This window comes from Pipistrellus kuhlii, unplaced genomic scaffold, assembly GCF_014108245.1.
Source record: "Pipistrellus kuhlii isolate mPipKuh1 unplaced genomic scaffold, mPipKuh1.p scaffold_m20_p_15, whole genome shotgun sequence".
Classification (NCBI taxonomy): domain Eukaryota; kingdom Metazoa; phylum Chordata; class Mammalia; order Chiroptera; family Vespertilionidae; genus Pipistrellus; species Pipistrellus kuhlii.
The window spans coordinates 9,288,817-9,309,870 of NW_023425460.1; the positions used below are offsets into that span (position 1 = coordinate 9,288,817).

The 21,054-nt window shown below is 38.7% G+C and overlaps 1 protein-coding gene and 1 long non-coding RNA gene across 7 annotated transcripts in view; both read left to right on the forward strand.

The window, feature by feature from the left end:
• The window catches only part of MICU1 (mitochondrial calcium uptake 1), a 142,950-nt gene that overhangs the window by 94,580 nt on the left and 27,316 nt on the right, over window positions 1-21,054 (forward strand). For 5 of the 6 annotated variants that reach the window (XM_045581739.1, XM_036437778.2, XM_036437779.2 and 2 more), the window contains one exon: window positions 10,989-11,126. The exons of the other annotated variant lie outside the window; for it this stretch is intronic. In XM_045581739.1, coding sequence (XP_045437695.1) covers window positions 10,989-11,126 — 138 coding nt within the window. The remainder of the gene's footprint in view (window positions 1-10,988; window positions 11,127-21,054) is intronic. 6 annotated transcript variants of the gene reach the window in all.
• On the forward strand, window positions 17,680-20,245 carry LOC123652367. Its single transcript, XR_006741666.1, has 2 exons — window positions 17,680-17,774; window positions 20,181-20,245. It is a non-coding gene; the product is annotated as an uncharacterized LOC123652367 (long non-coding RNA).

The window sequence follows — 21,054 nt, forward strand, 5'->3', positions numbered from 1 at the left end:
TTCCCACTGTGACATAACAATAATGTGTTTAAAAATGTAACAGGCTCCTTTTTTTATTCAAGATTTATGGACTTCACTCTCACAGATGCATTGACTATAAATGCATATAGTATATCATTTATGCATATAGACTTAGTGTGTGTGTGTGTGTGTGTGTGTGTGTGTGTGTGTGTGTGTATACACATATATACATAGCATATAGCATATAGGCTTGGATAGTATATTACTTAGTGATGCCTTCTTGGTGTTTGAAATTTTTAATTTCTTTGGTCTGATGAACTTTGAACTTTGAAGCAAAAAGTAGCTACTATTTGGTTATCCGCTTACATAATTTCCAATTTTTCACTTAGATGTGAATTCTTACCGTACCCATCTGTGATATTAACTAAAGAACTGGGAACAAACTGTTGTACATCAGGAATTCCCCTGTCAGCTTAAATTAAATAGGCTTTCTACAGAACTCCTAGCATTTCTTTTCTTTTTCTTTCTTTTTTTTTTTTAATATGTTTTGATTGATTTCACAGAGAGGAAGGGGGAGAGAGAGAGAGGGGGGGGGAGAGGGAGAGAGAGAGAGAAACATCAATGAGAGAGAGAGCCATTGATCAGCTGCCTCCTGCAACCCCTACTAGGGATTGAGCCCAAAACCCAGGCATGTGCCCTGACCAGGAATCCAACTGTGACCTCCGGTTCATGGGTCGACGCTTAACCACTGAGCACACTGGCAGGGCACTACTCGTATTCCTTGTTAAGTAAATGTGTATCAGGCTAAATATGATTGAGACTAGTTTTTAAAGTTGGATCTAAATCCTTATATAAGTTGGTTTACTGATTTTTGTCTTATTTTGGCTTCAAAGAGGGCTTTTCTCTTCTCTCTCTACCAGGAAAGATTAATTAAACTTTCCTGATATAAGATCTCCACAGATTGTCTTTAAGGGTATTGTCGTATATTCTTGTGCTAACTGTTGATTTGAATTAAGATTTATTGCTTACTTTTAATATGTATCTTTATTCTCTGACAGGGTTATGGTAGCTTAGGGAACAATCTTTTTGGTTTTCCTCACTTGTGAGTATGAATAACCTCAAATGTGATGTTAATGTGGTTTTGCATCCCATTTGTGCCAAAACAAAATAATAAGTTGTGCAGTTGGTTGATCCGATGAGTATACAAAGTCCATTTATTTGAACATGTAATCATTAGTTCACCAAAGCTAATTAGACTTTATAAACACTTTGTCAACTGTGCCCAGGAGCCTGTTCTGCCTAGTGAACATAATTAATTTCCAACTGACCTTCCATTTCCTTCTAAACCTCGTTATAGCGGGCATCCAAAGAGACTCCCTTCTCACTCAGGTGTTTCAGAAGTCACCACATCTGTCTGCCAAAGGGCTCAGCAGAGCGCAGATCATCAGAGCAAAGTAAAAGCAATGTGATTTTAACAAAGTATTACTGCTAGGCTGTAGTTTGTACATGTCAACCCTAGTTACTAGATAGCTTCACGTATGTGAAATACCTGCCTCTGTCTGCCAATATTTGCTGGTAAATATGTGACAAAGTATGTGCAATACTCTTCACTATGTTAACCATGGTGGCATCATTTTAGTGTTGGCTGTGATCTAAAATACTGATTAACTTCTCTTTGCCTCCACGCTGACAACCGTGATAACTAATAGGTGGTAATTTATGTGGCAGACTTCCCTGGTATTGCAAAGGCATCGACAGCATATAACCTCCCTAGATAATTTGAGGTTATTGTTGCCTCTGAGCTGCATTACAGCCAGAGGGGAAGAAATGGGTATTTGAATTGTAATAAAGAGATAGAAATGGAAATGAACATATAATATTAATGTCTTTGTCTTTGATGTTACATCTGGTTCTTCAAATCAAATTCTTTAAAAGTAGAGGATCTATCTGCACATCTTTGGGAGCTGCAGGAGATTATGGGAGCAGCTTTTCTGATAGTGGCCCTGCCGTGGTACCTTGTATTGGCCATTCATATTGCTATAGCTGGTGTTGCAAGTCTCCCGGGATCCCAAGAAGTGAAGATATTAAAAGCAATATAAAGATTTAAGGAAGTATAATTTTAAACATAAAAGCATTTTGCTGGCACCAGCAAAACAAAGACCTGCTAGGCAAAAATGGCTCATTTCAGTAAAGGCTTAGGGCTCGTAGTGAGGAAGCCTAGCAGCCACAGGTTTTGTAAGCAGCTAGAGTCACATTCAGAGAAATGTGTGTAAAGCAGAAGAGAACCTGTTAGGCACAGATATCTTCATCCATTCCACAATTGTCGTTGTCAGTAACATCTCTGACCACTTCTGCCATCTCTACCATCACTCTAGTCTAAACTAGTTATCTTTTGCCCAGATTACTTTACTTGTCTCCTAACTAGTCTTACTATAACCACTCTTGCCTTTCTCATACTGTTCTTAAATAAAGAACTAAACCTGCCCTAGCCCGTTCGGCTCAGTGGAGAAAGCATCAGCCTGAGGACTGAAAAGTCCTGGTTTCTATTCCCATCAAAGGCACATGCCTGAGTTGCTGGCTTGATTCCCAGTAAGGGGTGCGCAGGAGCAGACAATCAGTGATTCTTTCTCATCATTGATGTGTCTATCTCTCTTTCCTTCTGCCTTCCTCTCTGAAATCAATAAAAATTGTTTTTTTTAAAAAAGAACTAAACCCATACCCATAGGCTCTGTATATTAATAATTTCACCTCTTTCTTTTCCTTCAGATTCATCTTATGCATAAGAGCCCTTGCACTACTGATCATTCTTCCTTTCTCTTCCTCTATTGACCTCCTTCTTACCCCTCAGAGCTCAGTTAACCTCACTTAATCCAAGAAGCCTTCTCTGCCACCATCTCCCCACCACAAATTAGACCACATTTTATTGCTACAAATTTCTAAAATACTCTGTAATTTCTCTTCATATCACTTAATTATATAGCTGTGGAGTTGTTTATTTAATGCCTGTTTCCAAACACTCCTTGAGAACATTTGAGAGAGTGTGTTGGGCTCATCATTTTTTTCTTAGTGCCTGGCACAGTACCTGGCACAAAACAGATGCTCAGGAAATAGTGTTGAATCAGTAACTATTGATACTTCATCAGCTGTGGACAAAAGCCTAATAAAAGCACACACATGCATCACCCTCTCTCTCTGGCATCATTATGGGTTAGTGTGTTAGGCACCTGGTGGCATATCTACTCAACTTCCAACCATTCCTTCTTCTCCAGGATTTGTCCCACACTACCTCTCAAGCACAGGTGTGGCGCCTGGAAGCCATGTTTATACTTTATGCCTCTCCCTTGCTTTCCCTCACATCACCTTTCCCTACTCCTCCATTAGTTAATTGGATCAGGAATGGATGTCCAACCCAGGATTGACAATCAGAATTTCCCCATAGAAAATTTGAAATTTGGACTAGGGACAGTTGGTCTCTTCTGATAGTTAAATTATTTAACATGTAAACTCCAGAACTCCAGGGTAACGATATGCATCCACCATGTAGACCTAGATAGCGGGGAGGAAGAAAGGCTGACATGGAACAAGGACTAAAGCAGCTGCACAGAAATGAGAGCACTGCTGACTTTCAGCCCTGGCTCTCAGTCCTTCCCCACCATGAGCTGCCTTCGTCTCTTGGGACCCCTAAATTTCTCTCTTTTGCTGAAGCTAGCTTGAGTTGATTTTCATTATGTGCAAAAAAAGCCTTAATACAACTAGAAAAATTTAAAATAATGATCTCAAAACATGCCCAGTCTTTATGGAAGAACACCCTGTGATCACTGAACCCATATAGAACATGAATGAATTCAAGTCCCTTATAGAATATTAGTGTATTCTCTTCTAAATAATTGCTATGTTGAAGAACCCATATGCTTAAACATGAAACATCTAATTAGCTCTTTTTAAATACTACATAATTGAAAAGTATCATCTGTCTCTCTCAAGTTGCAAAAAAAAATGAAATGAAAAACTAACATTTAAGAAAAACAATTTTAATGAGCATGGTGACTTAAAAGTAAAAATAAATTTAAAAATTCAGTACTAAGTGACTTAACTGGTTTCTCTTTGCTGCTCTAATACACCTAATTGGCCAGCCGAGGACAGCTGAACTCACTGTTAATCTTGAATACAATAGAAATAGAAAGCATGTTCTCTTTCCTTCTGTTTCTCACCATTGTCATTACAAAAATCTTAATGACCTTCTTCCATTTTCCTCTTCTCAGGGTAAACATTTCCTTCCTTTTTTTTTTTTTTTTTAAATGAAAGAAGGAAAGTTGAATGATACTCACATGTGATGTGGCCTTACCCACTAGGTAACTTTGTTTTCACCTGCCTGTGTTTGGACTCATTATTTCTTCTCACTTTCAGTATAAAAGCTTCAGGGAACTGCATATTTCTAAACTTCAATCTCCCAATCTTTCCTGCATTTATCTTCTGCTTGTTAGTCAGCTTAACCTAAATTCAAATTTCTGTGCATTGTGTTTCACTCTCTAACTCTCCATTTTCTGTTCTAAAAAAAAAAAAAAAAAAAACTGGCAGTTTTCAACGTAATTTTGAGTGTATTGAAAAGTTTTAACCATTTCCATAGTACCGATTGAGCATGAGCTCATTGCCTGGGCAATGGCTTTCTGAACAGTCAGAAGTAAAATGGGCGATAAGATTAAATCAGTCAAAGAGTGGTCAGTCATTCCAAGTGAGATAAACTAAGATGTGAGGTCTGGAGATAAAAGATATATATTACTAATTCTAAAGATAGTGCTCTCAAACTATGTTTTTTACTATTTTCTAAATAAGGTAGACATTTGAGAATATGCAACTTTATATTAGTTTCATTTACTTAGGTAAAAATAGATATAACATTAATTGTTTTGTTGTTATAGTGCAATGGTTTGGCAAACTCATTAGTCAACAGAGCCAAATATCAACAGTACAATTGAAATTTCTTTTGAGAGCCAAATTTTTTAAACTTAAACTATATAGGTAGGTACATTGTTATTAACTTAATTAAGATATGTGGTATTGGAAGAGTCACACTCAAGGGGCCAAAGAGCCGCATGTGGCTCTGGAGCCTCAGTTTGCAGACCACTGTTCTAGTGTAATAGACCTATGTTTCTCTTAGTTAATCTGTGTAGCTTTTGCGGAGTGTAGAGAAAGTTGTCATGATACTGCTTGAACACCACTATTTTTCAGAGTTGACTTTTCAGATCTTGAATTTGTGACATTGTTTCTACAGAAAACATCAGGCAATAACTATTTCTAAAAATGCTGTCTTCTCTTGGGTACAAACTAATTGTGTAACATAATTATCTAACTACGTTATTTTTTTATTTTTTTTTAATATGTATATTTATATGTTCTTAAAGTCAGCTTCTAGTCATGTGGAATCATTCATTTGTAGAAACAATATTATGTGATTTTATCATGACTACATTAAGTCAGGAATACACATCTCATGCCACTATTCCTCTGACATGAAATAATTTTTTAAAATTTAATTAAAAATTTTTTCCTTAAAGATTTTTCATCAATTTTTAAAGAGAGAGGAAGGGAGATAGAGAGAAACATCAATGATGATTGAGCCGACAACCCCAGGCATGTGTCCCAACTGGGAATCTATGACTTCCTGGTTCATAGGTTGACACTCAACCACTGAGCCACACCAGCTGGCTCATTCAACTCTTAATTATCCTGTATTAAATAATAAATGAAATTAGTTGCATTTACTTTTTTCTGCTCTTCAAATGTGAAAGTAGTATTCTGTAAGCAAAGACTTAGCAAGAACAATGATGAAAAGAAGAGAGAGAAATAGTAATTGAACTTAATTAAGGCTCACTAAGAATGGAATAATCAGTTGAAGCTTTTAGCTTCTACGAAGTGACAGCATAGTGGTAAAAGAATTATTATTACATTTATTGAATGTTAGCTATGCACCAAACTGTGCTAATTTCTTTATATATATTATCTCAGTTAATCCTTATAACACTTTGAGATTGTGAATATCATTTTCATTTTTTGGTGGGAAGATTTTGAAGCCTTAGAGAGAGTAAGCCACTTGCCTAGAGTCAGAGGCACAAGTACAGGTTCAAGCCAGATTTCAGACCCAGGCCTTACTGTTTCTAAGCCCATATTGTTGGTCACTTTAATGTATTATCTTCCATGGAATAAAACCAAAAATTTTCAAACCTTGAAATCTCTGTTCCAGTTCTAAAGTGTTTTTCCCTGGTACCCTCAGTCAAATATATCCTGATTTGTATTGTCTTGTAATAAGTTCATGCATCTTATTATCTTCCTGGCAACTAACTATAGTATTGGTAGTCATGTCATTTAGTAACTTGATTTGATCATCAGCCTAAACTTTCTTAAAAACAATTAAATGGAAAGTATCCTTGGATTTGAAGTAGAAAAGTCTAGCAGTTCAGTTTGGTCATCTGTAATCCCACTGTCCCAGATTCTAATGGGTTGTTTTGGATCTAGCTGAGGACACTGAACCATGTTGTCTCAATTTTAAATTATGAGCCTTTTTCCTTCGCTCACCAGTTAGCCAAAAGACAACCGTATTAGTGTTGACAGTAAAGATACATCTTTTATTTAGAGAGCAAAAAAATTCAGGCTCCAGGCAACTTGGCCTGGTGCTCTCTCATGTCTCCTGCCAATTGAAGACAGAAATTCATATTCAAACTAGCGTGTGTAAGTCATGCCCACTGGATGGGTTTGCAGTAGAGACCTGCCCCTGTATTCATTTTTCCTTTTGATGGACATAACAGACAGTTGCTCTGAGACTCCTGGTAATAGCAGCAATGGCATGGCTAAGATCTCAAAAGCCAAATACTGTCAGGTTGAAAAATAAAGAGGTGTTCAGTCATCTCAAGGACTCGAATAGCACAGTTCATAAACTAGTAAAAGGCTATCAAGAAAATTATCATTCTGAAATACTTGTATAAGGCCAGGATTTACTCTGAGGGATAGACAGTCTCCAGGAAAAAAATTGCATAAAAGAGAATACATTTTTCAGAATATGTTAACCTCAAAAGTCTTTAATAAATGAAGACTCACTTGTAGACACTGATTTTTTTTTTCCTTTTACTACTTTTTTAATCTTATTTTGACTTTTGTTTATAATTCATGTGTGTGTTTTTTCTCTTCCTGGCTTCCCATCTTCCTTAAACCATTTCATCTAGATCAGTGATTTTCACCTTTTTTGTCTCATGGCACACATAAACTACTAAAATTCTGTGTAGCACACCAAAAAAAAAAAAAAAAAAAAAAGTGATATTTCTTTGCCGATGTGACCAAAAACTTAGGTATGATTTTGACTCACTCATTCACACCAAGTGACTATTGTGTTGGCTGTTGTCATTTTTTAAATTTGACAATCTAAGGGAAAAGAGGTCAGTGCCCCTGACTAAATAAATAGTCAGGTGTTGAATGTTTTAAAAATTCTTGCAACATAACAGTTAAAAAATGCTGATCTAGATATATGTGGACCATCTGTCCTTCCAAAAGGCAGTCTTCTCTCAGCAAGGGGCAAGGGTGGGAACAAGAAGCACAATATGACAGAAAGCCAGGAAAAATCTTGCAGACAGTTTTTTGGCTCCTCTTCCCCGGCCCCCTGTGCCTGCCCTGCAGCTCCCTGGGGAACAACAGCTTGTATTCATTTGAGAGAGTGGCAGGCTGCGGAAGAGAAAATGCTAGCTTCTCCTGGACGCAGAAAAGCAATGCAGATGGCTAGTGGTGCCCTGTAAGGGGAGGGAGGGTTGCTGTGCCCTAGTGTCACATGGGATAGTCTCCTTCATTGCCGTTGCAGTGGAACATAAAGAGGCTTTCTCAGTGTTCAGCTACTTAGAATACAAACCAGTCATTTGAATTGCTTCCAAATATATAATTAGAAGCTTTCTGCATTGTGATAATTTTGTAATAGCATGTGGTTTTCCCCCAAAGACCCTCTATGACCTTGGGGATCACATACAGACTGTGCTCCAGGAATACACCCACAGGCTTATGGTACACACTTCATCTCGAGCCACCCTTGAAAATTTAGCCCTAATGAAGGTCCCTGAAGCTCCCTAGCCTTAGTGTAGTAAGTCCTCAGTTAATAAATGTTGAATGAATAGCACATTAGGTCATTTTTCATTAGCAGTTCTGCGGATAAAGAGAAAGAGCTCTCCCTGCCATCCCCAGCCATTTTGAAGACCTCAGAAATAAGGCTGTCTTTCCTCAAAAGAGCCTGAAAACCTAAAAGGAGAGGTGCTGCCCAAATCAAATTACAGAGGAGGTAAACTTTGCAGTGACCCCACTACATGGAGCTGAATTTTACAGTCTTTTTTTTTTTTTTTCATTGACTTTTTTTAGCGAGCGAGAGAGAGAGAGAGAGAGAGAGAGAGAGAGAGAGAGAGAGAACATTGATTTGTTGTTTCACTTAATTATGCATTCATTGGTTGATTTTTGTACATGCCCTAACTGGGGATTGAACCCATAACCTTGGTATATCGAGACAATGCAGTCTAAGTGAACTAACTGGCCAGGGCTGAATTTTATATTCTTTAAGCCCTTTCAGGTTCCAACTACATACATCAAAATAGTAACGACTAACCCTAAGAGAAAAAGACATGTCTGTGTTTTCAAAGAACACTAGTAAAAATGCTAACTTGAGTATGGCATTGTTATATGAACATCTCCACTGCAAATGGACTTTTCTGTCTTTGAAACATAATAGAGGTGCATGCTATGTCCCTTTGGAGAACAGAAGAATACAGGCCTTTATTTCCATAAGCCTTGAGCAAGCTGCTGCTGCTGCCGCTGTTAAAAACAAGAAACATTTCAACCTTGAATCTATCTTGTGGAATAAAGCTTAAAATGCATCTAATTCAGATATATGGGATTTCTCCTCAGCTGTGACATCTCCACGTAAGGGTGAAATGAGTGCCCTAAATTGGTAGAGCCCAGCCTGGAGGGCAGAATCGCAGCCTGGCTCCACTTACCTGAAGAGGCCCATACAAGACTCTGCATCTCCAACTTCTGCCCAGGAATCACATTTCACTAAAATCTGATTTAAACATTGTAGAAAGTATGCCCATTAGCAAAATTAGTCCTCCATTTTGCTTCAGGATGGTAAATTGAATCATAAATCAAACTTAAATTGAATCCTAAAAACTCTTGGTGGTGTCAAAAATTAATCAGAAGTGATGCTCTGACAAACTTGAAATATTGAGTGGCTGAGTTAAAAAAGAGACTTCCACTTAATATTGATGGTGTTGATTTCCTCGGAAATTGTTTTGCCTCTCACTTTAAATATGACTTAGCTCCCTGGTTGCATAAGTTTTGTATTGCTGCTTAGAAGGATGAAACAGTGTGATAGTGAGATACAGTCCTTGGTTCCAGACAGAACTCAGTTTGAATCCCACACCTTCATGTTGCCTCAGTTTTCTCGTCTGTAAATGGAGCTGATAATATCTGCTCCATAGGGTGTTATAATGACGAAATGAAAGAATATATGGGTAAAGAATCTGGTACATGCTCAGTAAATGGTTGCTATTGTTAAAATGCAGTTCTTGTATATTGCTCACTGACTGTCTCACTAGGGAGGAAATAAATGAAGGTGTCTATCAACTTACAAGCTAACTGAGGAATTGAGGACCAAAAGAGAATTTCACTTTTGACTATATACTTATCTCCCTACTAGATGGGGAAGTCCCTAAGCACAGAAACTGAATCATCTTTCCTTACCCCGCAAGGCTAACACAATGCTAGACAGCTAGCAGACACTTGGGAAATGTTTGAATGTTTGTTGATATGACCTTACTTAGCAATGTCTATGGCTGTGTATACATACCCTCTTATGAAAACAGGATTATGTCTCACCACATAGGAATCTGAAAGTTTCCTAGTAACTGTTATTTTCCAATAAATCCCTGGGGAAATTTTACCATCTTCAAATCATTTGATTTCTAGTTTGTTTCTGGGCCCATCTTTAGCCAGTATTATCTATGCATTTATAAATATCATTAACACTGCAGCTGACATTGAGATAACTTTCTGGTCTCTATTTTTATATTAAAATCTTAGTTTTGTGATATTACTTAGATTAGCTGGAGGTCCTTTATACTTAACCTTTCCAGCTGAATATTTAAATACATTTGATAAATGTTCAGTAGCTTTATGGTAAGTAAGCATGTCTAATTAAGATATTATATTCTATACATTTTTAAAATACATTTTATTGTTTTTTTACAGAGAGGAAGGGAGAGGGATAGATAGTTAGAAACATCATGAGAGAGAAACATCGATCAGCTGCCTCCTGCACACCTCCTACTGGGGATGTGCCTGCAACCAAGGTACATGCCCTTGACCGGAATCGAACCTGGGACCTTTCAATCAACAGGCCAATGCTCTATCCACTAAGCCAAACCAGTGAGGGCACTCTATACATTTCTTTTTCAGGTTCTATTGATGTCCTATCATTTGATTGCAATTTGTGGCAAAACTTGAAATTCTTAAAGGCCTAAATACAGATTGAAGAACTGATATGACTTTATATGTGTATAATAAATCAAATATATAATAATTATATTTTAAGTCTTCTCTGAGTAGCAAGGATATAGATGGACCAAAATTATTTATTACCAATGATATTACTCATGAATTAGAATAGAGTTTTAACATTGTTTTGATCTCTGCAAACATGCTTCTTAACCTGTAAGGTATTATATATATGAGATGCCACAGCAGCTGTGCTTTATCTATGAGGAAATTGAGGCTCAGAGTGGCTGGGTTACTCTCCTGATTACATAAATATTCAGTGGCAGAGTTGGAGAAGAAACCAGATCTTCTCTTTCTGATTAATTTTTTCAAATCTCAGTGAGAATTGTAGTTCAGAAATACAGTCCTGGCCATCAACTATTTCTGCCATCCAACACAGTTGATCATCCCACATTCCATATAAAAATACTTGCCATTTGATCCCAAGAACACTCTTTCTGTCTCCCTCTCAGTTTGAACGCCATGACCCTGTGGATGGGAGAATTACTGAGAGGCAGTTCGGTGGCATGCTGCTGGCCTACAGCGGGGTGCAGTCCAAGAAGCTGACTGCCATGCAGAAGCAGCTCAAGAAGCACTTCAAAGAGGGAAAGGTAGGTATCTTTGCCCAGAGGAAGAGAAAGAGCCAAATCATGGAAACATAGAGTGTCACGGACTAAAGGTTACACCAAATCGTCTCTAGCACCTGAAAAAATGAACAGCGGATGAGGAGAAAGGGAGAGTTCAGAATGACACTAGGTTTATTATTTGCACAAAGAGTGACACCATGAACTGAGATAGAATTTAAAAAGAGAGGCTGGTTTATAGAGAAGATGGAGTTCAGTTGTAGCTCTTTGAGTGTAAGATGCCTATAGACATCCAAGTAGAGCTGATTAGCAGGCAGTTGGATATTGAAATCTGTTTTAGAGGATGAGACAGATTTGGGAATATCAATCCGATAGAATAAAAGAGGAATATGCTAATTATCCGTTATGCGAGAGGCGTAATGACCAGATCATGGATCTGCAAGAGGGTGAGGCAGCAAACTACAAGTGGGTGGCAGAGAGCTACAGGAGGGGGCATGGCAGCAAGCTATGAGGGGGGACAGGGGGAGCTACAGGAGGGGCAGGGCACCAAGCTATGAGGGGGGACAGGGGGAGCTACAGGAGGGGCAGGGCACCAAGCTATGCGGTGGGGCAGCGAGCGGAGAGCTACCTGAGGGCGGCAGCGACCATCTGGTGCAGGGCTACTAGTACACAATAAGAGAGCAAGGAGAACAGATGAGATTACCTACGTATAATATGGAAAAGAACTGTGGGCCAAGAACAAAGTCCAGTGGAATACTAACATTTAAGTAGCTCAGGAAGGAAATATTGAGGAAATATTTAGAGAAAGTAATTAAATCAAAGCCAAGGAAATAGAGGATTCAAGAACTGAGTGGTCTACAGTGTTACATGTGATGGGGATGGCCCAGTAATATAAGGTGATAAACATCCACTGGGCCCAGCCAGTGTGGTTCAGTGGTTGAGCATCAACCCATGCATCAAGAGGTCCCGGTCAGGGCACGTGCCTGGGTTGTGGACTCCCACCGGGGATCATGTAGGAGGTAGCTGATCACTGTTTCTTTCTCTTTCTCCCTCCCCTTCTCTCTAAAACAAATAACATATTTTTTTAAAAATCCATTGGTTTTGGTAAAATAATAAAAAAAAATTTTGGTAAAATAAATAGTGACCTTTGGAAGACCTGTTTCATTAGAGTGGTCAGTTAGAGGACATATTAGATGAGAAGTTAAGAAGTAGAGAAAGAGAAGAAGGAAAGGAAGAAGAGGGGAATGGAAGCTCCTAAAAGGAAATAGCATATGTTATCAAAACTCTCTGGCAAAACAGAAGTCTGCTTGGGCTGCTATAACAGAATACCACAGACTAGGTGGCTTAAACAACAGAAATTAACTTTTCTCACAGTCGAGGCTAGAAGTCCATGATTAAGATGCTGGAAAATTGGGTTTCTTATGAGGGCTTTTTCCTGGCCTGTAGACACTTCTTCCTGCTGTGTCCTCACACGGCCTTTCCCTGGTGTTTGCACAGAGAGGCAAGGAGCAGCCGAGTGCTCACACTAGCTCTCTGAGTGTCTTATGAGAACACTAATCATTTCAGACCAGGGCTCCACTCCTAGGACCTTACTTAACCTTAATTATTTACTCAGAGGCCCATCTTCTGATAAAACCACACTGAGGAGTAGGGCTTCAATGTATAAGATTGAGGGGGATACAAACATTCATTCCATAACAGAAAGGAGAGGCAAATCTGGCATGGTAAGGAACTGGAGAGGACTGCTGTGATTGGAAGCTACTAGCCAGGAGAATGGACTGCAGTGCAGTCAGAGAGGGGGATGAGGGCCAGAACATGCCGGACCTCACAGGCATGGGATGAGTTTGGATTTTATTCGCAGTGCAATGGGAAGCTATTAAAAGGTTGTGAGCAGTGAAATGGTACGGTTGTATGTATATTTAAAGAGATGATTCTGTCTGATTTATGAAAAATAGTTTGGAAGGAAGCAAGTATAGAAGCAAAAAGACTGATACTAAGATTATTAGAGAATTCAGGAAGAGATGTTTGAGCATCTTTTGAGCAGCATTGAGATTGGAGACCAGGGGTTTCTAGTGGCACTCATCAGCCCCACTCTACTGCCTCTCAACACTGGCTCCACCTAGAACCAGAAGAGGCAGATGGTAGAACTGAGTCAGCATCTGGGGATTTATTTGCCAGGGAGTGGGAAGGACACGTTGAAGCAGAAATTAGTTAAGAGGTCAGACCTCTTAAAGACCTCAGACACACACGAAGAGCAATGCCAGCAAACCCATGTCTTCTCATTCTCAGCCCAGTGCTCATTTCACTGGACAATGATTACCAATTTGTCCATCACCAGGAAGCTGACCTAGCACTAAAAATGTCCCATGAGAGATTGCCAAGGTAGTGCAGTATGGGAGACATGGAGCTAGAAGACTTGAATTCAGGCTCTACCTCAGAGGTTTCCGTGGCCATTAGACAAATTGTTTAACCTCATTGGCCTCATGAACTGAGAAGCTTGTCCTAGATGTGCATTATAAGGGCACTGTAGCTTTAAGGCTGAATAACTGAAAATAAATAGGATGGATAATACTATACTTATCTGATTTCTTAGTAATAACTAAGAAATCAGGAAATCTTGCATGAATAGCATTGCCCCAACTTGGTGGAAAGCAATTCTCATCAGCCTGACTTTTTCCTCCTTGTCTTGGATGGCAGAAAGCTGAAAGGACCTCTGACCAGGCTGAGAGCTGCAACCAGGAGCAGCTGGGCTCCGAGAGAAAGTGTCAGCCTCTCTGAATTCAGTCCAGCCTGTCCCTAGAGCAGGTGTTCCCTTAGCTGCAGGGAAAGACTCATCATTAATGGAAAGTGACAGGTGACAGTACATATACCACTCAGATCTGCTGGAAATTAAAATTTCAGAAAATTGATTGCAAATGTTTAGGTGGATTTTTTGTGCTGGTCCTGGAAGCATGGTGTTTGCATTAGGAAACACTCCTTTCTTTTCACCAGACTCATTTTGAAGTTTGTTCAGACATTGCCTTGGCCTTCTAATTATCTATCAGGATAAGCTAATTCATGTTTTATTATAAATTTATATTTAAGAACAATAAATTGGGTGCTGGAGACATCTCCCTTGAAGGAATGGAGGATTCAGCTTTGGCAGGATAGTTCATTTAGGACCTGAAGACCTTTCAAAAGTGCTCTGAAGTGAGAGGACACATTTTATGAGGTGGTAAAAATTTGGGGTGCCAAATTACTTCTGGCCCAGAATTCCACCTGCTTTAGCAAGAATGAGATCTAAGGTCCTTTCATGTTGAGAACATAGTACAATAATAGGTAAAATGAGAGTGAATGAAGGACCTTTGCTCCTGCAGTGAGCAGTCCATCTCTCTGGGACCATTTCCCATTAGAGGGGAATCACTATCTTTTCTAATTGCCTTTTTATTTTACTTTAGATACATTGTTAGCATGACAATGTGAGTTTTCATTTGGCTCATGTTGATTTTTGTGTGCGGGTAGTTCTGTACAGAATATCAAACCAGACCTAAAAGATTGAAGGTCCTAGTGGTGTGTTAGATAAATGTCTGTATAACACTGCCTGACCATGCAGTGCTTCACAGCCATTTTTCTTTTTCTGTGTTCCTAGCAGCCTTGGTAGCTCTCATTTTGCCTTTGAAAATATAGAAACCTAGAGGAAGAGAAATTGATGACCTGCCCAGAGTCAACTGGAAACCAACACTTCCTATTCCAGATCCGTGGCAGCTCTACTTCTCCATACTCTTCCTAAGGCAATGCTTCCCCACCCTGGTTGCCCAGTAGGGTCACTTGGGGAGTTTTTAAGAAATGTGATTTTTGAGGCCCGTTTCAAACCAGTTAAATCAGAAGCTCAGTGGTTGGGTCCAGGAATCAGAGTTTCTTAAAAGGGTTCTCAGGTGATTCTGAAATGAAATCTGATGAAGCATGGCCACGGCTCTGGAGGAGCCATGCTCCATCGGTGGCTCTCGCTGTTTTGTCCCTGAGCAACAGCCTGAAGAATTGGGAGCCTGCCTCTCCTGGGAAATTTACTGTGTTCATACCCCGAGTAACCTCTGTGCTTCTTATTTAACAGAGTTTTCTTTTCTATAATATTTTTAATGGGAGAACATGTTTTGTTTGGGTTTTATTTTAAAGACTAATCCCTATCCTCTACTAGGTTTTCCCTATTCCGCTCAATATTCTTTTTCCTGTGAATGCTTCTAGGCCAAATCTGACAGCTCTAAAATTTCCTTTTTGTCCTCTAACTTGTTGTATTCTCCTCATTAAAAAACAGCTTCTGAGACTTCATAAATTTGGTTTTTCTATGCTCAAGAATGCAGAAGCTGCAAACTTTAATAATTTAGTAAATTGCCCTGGCCAGTGTGAGTCCGTTGATTGAGCATTGTCCCATGCACTAAAGGATCACCAGTTCGATTCCTAGTCAGGGCACATACCCAAGCTGCGGGCTCGATCCCCCATTGGGGGGTGGGGGGGTACAAAACCAATCAATGTTTCTCTCTCTCCTTCTCCCTTCCTGTCTCTCTCTTCTAAAAAAAAAACCAAACAAACAAAAAAAAAAACACCCACAATAAAAATGTGTTTTTAAAAAAGACCTACTCTCTTTTAGAAACACAGGCCTGTGCCCGACTAGGAACCAAACCAGATGAAAGCCTGGCTTCTGGCTGAGTAGTGCTCTCTCTCTGGGAGCGCACTGACCACCAGGGAGCAGCTCCTGCATTGAGTGGGCTTGGTCTGACATCCCCCAAGGGTCCCAGATTACAAGAGTGCACAGGCCAAGCCCTCCCCACTGGTGCACAATCAGGGTCGGAGAGGTTCGCAGGAGATTGGCCAGCCGGGGAGGGACCCCAGGAAGGCTCCAGGGCGTGTCTGGCCTATCTCAGTACAGAATGGCCACACCCCAGCAGCAAGCTAACCTACCAGTTGACTGCCCCCTGGTGGTCAGTGCACGTCATAGTGAGCTATGGGTGGCCTTAGGATATAATTAGCATATTATGCTTTGATTGGTTGAATGGAAGACCAGATGACCAGACACTTAGCATATTAGGCTTTTATTATATAGGATTATAATAAAACTTAAATTATTAATTTCATGCTATCTGTGGATAATATTCACATGGGCTCTCCTATTCATTTATTCTTTTTTTATAATATTTTATTGATTTTTATTTTTACAGAGAGCAAGGGAAAAGGGATAGAGAGTTAAAAGCATTAATGAGAGAGAAACATCAATTAGCTGCCTTCTGCACACCCCCTAGATGTGCCCACAACCAAGGTTCATGTCCTTGACCGGAATCAAACCTGAGACCCTTCAGTCCGGTAGACCAATGCTCTATCCACTAAACCAAACCAGTTAGGGCAAATATTCACTTATTCTTGCAAGGTGTTTGAGGGTTGAGCCACATGTGGTTATCAAATTCTAGAAACTATTGCTTGCAAAGCCCTTCAAGAAACACCTCAGGTGATGGATTAATTAATTCCTGGCAGATGAATTTGCCATGACCAGTTAAAAGACAAGGCAAAGGAATCCATCCGTTACAGTGTGTTTATACTCATCTGTGGCCTATCAGCACTAAATATGTGACTTTATAGCTGATTCCAGATGAAGTCAAATTTTCCTTACCCAGCTTCTCATCTATTACAACTACTTTTTATTTCTTTAAAAGCTTTATTGATGTACAATTTATACACCAAAAAATTTAACCCATTTTAAGTGTACAGTTCAATGATTTGTAGTAAACGTACAGATATATGCAATCATCACTGAAAAGTTTTAGAACATTCCCATCGCTCCAAAAATATCTCTCATGCCAGTCAATCCCTATTTGCACTCTAGCCACTGATAACCATAAATTCTTTTTTTATCTCTATAGATTTGACTTTTCTGGACATTTCATATAAATGTTTTCATATAATAATGTAGTCTTTTGTGTCTGGTTTCTTTTACTTACATTTTTTAGGTTTATTCATGTTGTTGCTTATATTAATAGTTGGTTACTTTTTTTATTGCTGAATAATAAAAAACATTCTATTGTATGTATACTAGTATACTGCACTTTGTTCATTCATTCACCAGTTTATGAACATTTAAATTGTTTCTAGTTTGGGGCTATTATAAGTAATACCTCTATGAACGTTTGCATACAAGTCTTTATGCAAACCTGTGTTTTTATTTCTCTTAAGGAGATTCCTAGGAGTGGAATGGTGGGTTGTATGGTAAAATTATATTTAACTTTTTTTTTTAAGAAATTGTCAAACTGTTGTTCAAAGTAGCTGTACCATGTTACATTTCACAGCAATGTGTGAGAGTTCCAGTTTTTCCACATCCTCACAAAAAGTTGTTACTGTCTTTTTTTTAAAAGATTTTCTTTTTTTATTAATTGATTTTTAGAGAGAGAGAGAAAGAAACATCAATTTGTTGTTCCACTTATGGATGCATTCATTGATTGATTCTTGTATGTGCCCTGACCCGGGATCAAACCTGAAACCTTGGCATATCAGGATGATGCTCTGATCAACCGAGCTACCTTGCCAGGGCCATTACTGTCTTTTTAATGGATGTGTGGTGGTGTCTCATTGTGTTTTAATTTGCATTTCCCTAATGACTGATGATTCTGAACATCATTTCATGTGTTTATTAGACATTCATATATCTTTTTGGTAAGAAGTCTATTCAAATCTTTTTTTTTAATTGGGTTATTATTACCATCTCATTGGGTTGTAACAGTACTTTACATAATTCTGGATACACGTCCTTTATCAGATATATGATTTTGAAATATTTTCTCCTAGTCTATGATTTGTCTCTTTTCTCAGTATTTTAAATCACAATGTTTTTTGGTTGTTGTTGTTGTTGTTGTGATTGTTGTTTTAATACGTTTTTATTGATTTCACAGAGAGGAAGGGAGAGGGAGAGAGAGATAGAAACATCAATAATAATGTCCCCTACTGGGGATTGAGCCCAAAACCCAGGCTTATGCCCTGACTGTGAGTCAAACCATGCCCTCCTGGTTATGGGTCGATACTCAACCACTGAGCAACACCAGCCAGGCAGGCGAATCACTTTCAGCATTCAGTCCAGGGGTGTCTTTCAGGCAGCATGCAGTATCTTTGCTTGTTCACATGTCACTGCCTCCCAAATGACTGTCACTGGCTGACTGCTTTCTGTTTATCCAAATCAACAATTTTCTACCTCTTTAATTGTCTGTAATCATTGTTTCTTTCACACCCTTAGCAACCTTAGCACTCTTGTTTTAAAATTGTGCTAATGGTTGATTTTGCCAGCAATAAAAGCATCTGTCCTTTGTTGCATGAGAGATGCTTTTTGTCATACTGAGGTATTAGCTTAAAGGGGTGTCAGACATTTGTTCTGTGAATAACTTGGCTGATAACCAAGTTATTTTCTAAATTATCAAATGAATAGTCACTCAATTCACATTGTTCTAGCTGTCTGTCCTCAAATGATCCTCAGCATAAGCACTCTGGCCGTAGTTGTATTTTTTCATGATAAGTAAATTAACAAACATTAAAGGTTGTCAGAGTAGGGAGCATTTTCACTGCCATGCCTTTTCTGCTCTTAGAATTTTATGTTAACCTATTGGCCTTATAAAACCCTTTCAGTAACTCAGGTCCCTATTGTCCCCCTGCCATAGAAATCCACACTGTAATAAGAAAAGTAAAAAAGCTTTAGCAAGCCTTTTTTAAAATATACATAGCAAAATTTACCAGTAAGTGTTTAATTCGGTGGCATTAAGTACATTCACACTGTTGTACAGCCATCACCACCATCCATCTCCAGAACTCTCATCTTCTCAGACTGAAACTCTGTACTCATCTACAATAATAAAAGTGTAATATGCTAATTAGACCGGACAGCCAAACGACCTTCCAGACGACCTTCCTTCCAGACAAAACCTGTGGCTGAGAGGACCAAGCCCCTTACACAAACTGGTTGGCGATTGCTGCTCTAAATCAAGGCCAAGAAAATGTCCTCAAGTTATGGGAAAATTATTTAGTGTTGGCCTTCCATTTCACTGCCAAGTATTACAGAGCTTGGTACATAGTAGGTAGTTCATACATGTTTGAATTAATGCTTAAATACAGAGGCACTATTCTTCATAATTGCCCAAAACTAGAAACAGCCCAAATAGAATGGATAAATAAATTGTGGTATATTTACACAATGGAATGGTTATAGCAATAAAAATTAATGAACTACATATGTACACAAAAATATGGACAAATCTTAAAGAGAAAAACCATATGTTGTTTGGTCACGTGCCGCTAAACAACAGGGATATGTTCTGAGAAATAAGTAGTTAGACGATTCATCATGTGCGAACATTATAGAGCGTACTTACACAGACTTATAGCCTACTGCACAGCTAGGCGATATGGTACATAGTCTGTTGCTCCTAGCCTAAACTGTTATGTACTGAATACTGTAGGTAATTGTAGTACAATGGTAAGTATTTGTGTGTCAAAATATATCTGATCACAGAAACACATAGTATGTGCTATGCTATGCTTTCATACAACTGACAGCTGGCAGCCCAGTAGGTTTGTTTACACCAGCATCACCACAAACATGTAATGCATAGCACTATGATGTTACCAAGGCTAATGGGATAGGAATTTTTCGGCTCCATTGTAATGTTATGGGGCCATTGTCACATATGCAGTCACTTTTTTTTTTTAAGACAATGAAATGTAGCCACTAAAAACCAGAAAAGTAATTATCGCTAAGAAGAGAAGAGGCTTATGGTTGGGAAGGGCCATGTTGGTGAGACAGAGGGAGGCTCCGTCTGGGATGCCAATAGGAATCTGTTTCTTGACCTGAATGGAGGTTTTATGGATGTTCATTTTACATCGTTGTAAAGTTGTACATTTTTTTCTGGGCCTTTTTTTTTTTTTTCATGCATCAGGCCTTTAGTAAACTATAAAAGATAATGTGATATAATTATACATTCAGTAATTTAGTTCTTATTTTGATTGATAAAATAAGAAAGATAACATTGACCCAGTTTAGAGAATACCAGGGAAGTACTATGGATTGTCTGTCTTAAGGTTTCCTTATTACTGAGATAACACTGTGGATTCCTGGCCTCTGTGTTTTGGAGAAATGGAAATTGGAAGAGCAGCAGTACTAACATTTGCAATCCATTAAGGACCTGATTTTTCATTAAAAGGCGTTGATCTCAGTGTCTCTTCAGTGTTATTTACTGCTTAGAAATTGAATTCATTCCATCACAGCATGATGTGTGAGAAGTGGGAAATGGCTAATAGGACTAATCTTCCTCCCTGGGTGGGAATTCCCTGTAGCTCCTATTTATGTAACTGCTCTCTCTTGAGCTTTCATAGAAATAGAATTTGAGATCATCAAACCTTTGACTAGCTTTTAAAAAGAATTTCTTCATTCACAGGATTTCATCAGATTAAAATTAAATGGCTAATTGCTTTATCCGTAGGTTTTAAATTGAGATATTGAGCAGCTTCCCAAGTCCTTGGGTTCTATTATACATTCTGAAACTGTTCCAATGTAAATCACTGATTTTGGATGATTCTTTAATTAGCTTAAACTTCAAAGAGCTTAGTTAGCCCTAACTGGTTTGGCTCTGTGGATAGAGCGTCAGCCTGTGGACTGAAAGGTCCCAGGTTCGATTCTGGTCAATAGCATGTACCTTGGTTGCAGGCACATCCCCAGTAGGGGGTGTGCAGGAGGCAGCTGATCGATGTTTCTCTCTCACCTATGTTTCTAATTCTCTATACCTCTCCCTTCCTCTCTGTAAAAAATCAATAAAAAATATATTTTTAAAAAGAGCTTAGTTAGCCTGTAAGTAGATTATTTAAATTGAAATCCTGACTCTGGTCTTACTTGTTAAGCTGAATGACAGGTCAAATGGCTACAGCTCATTTAGGAATATCAATATAGATAATTGTG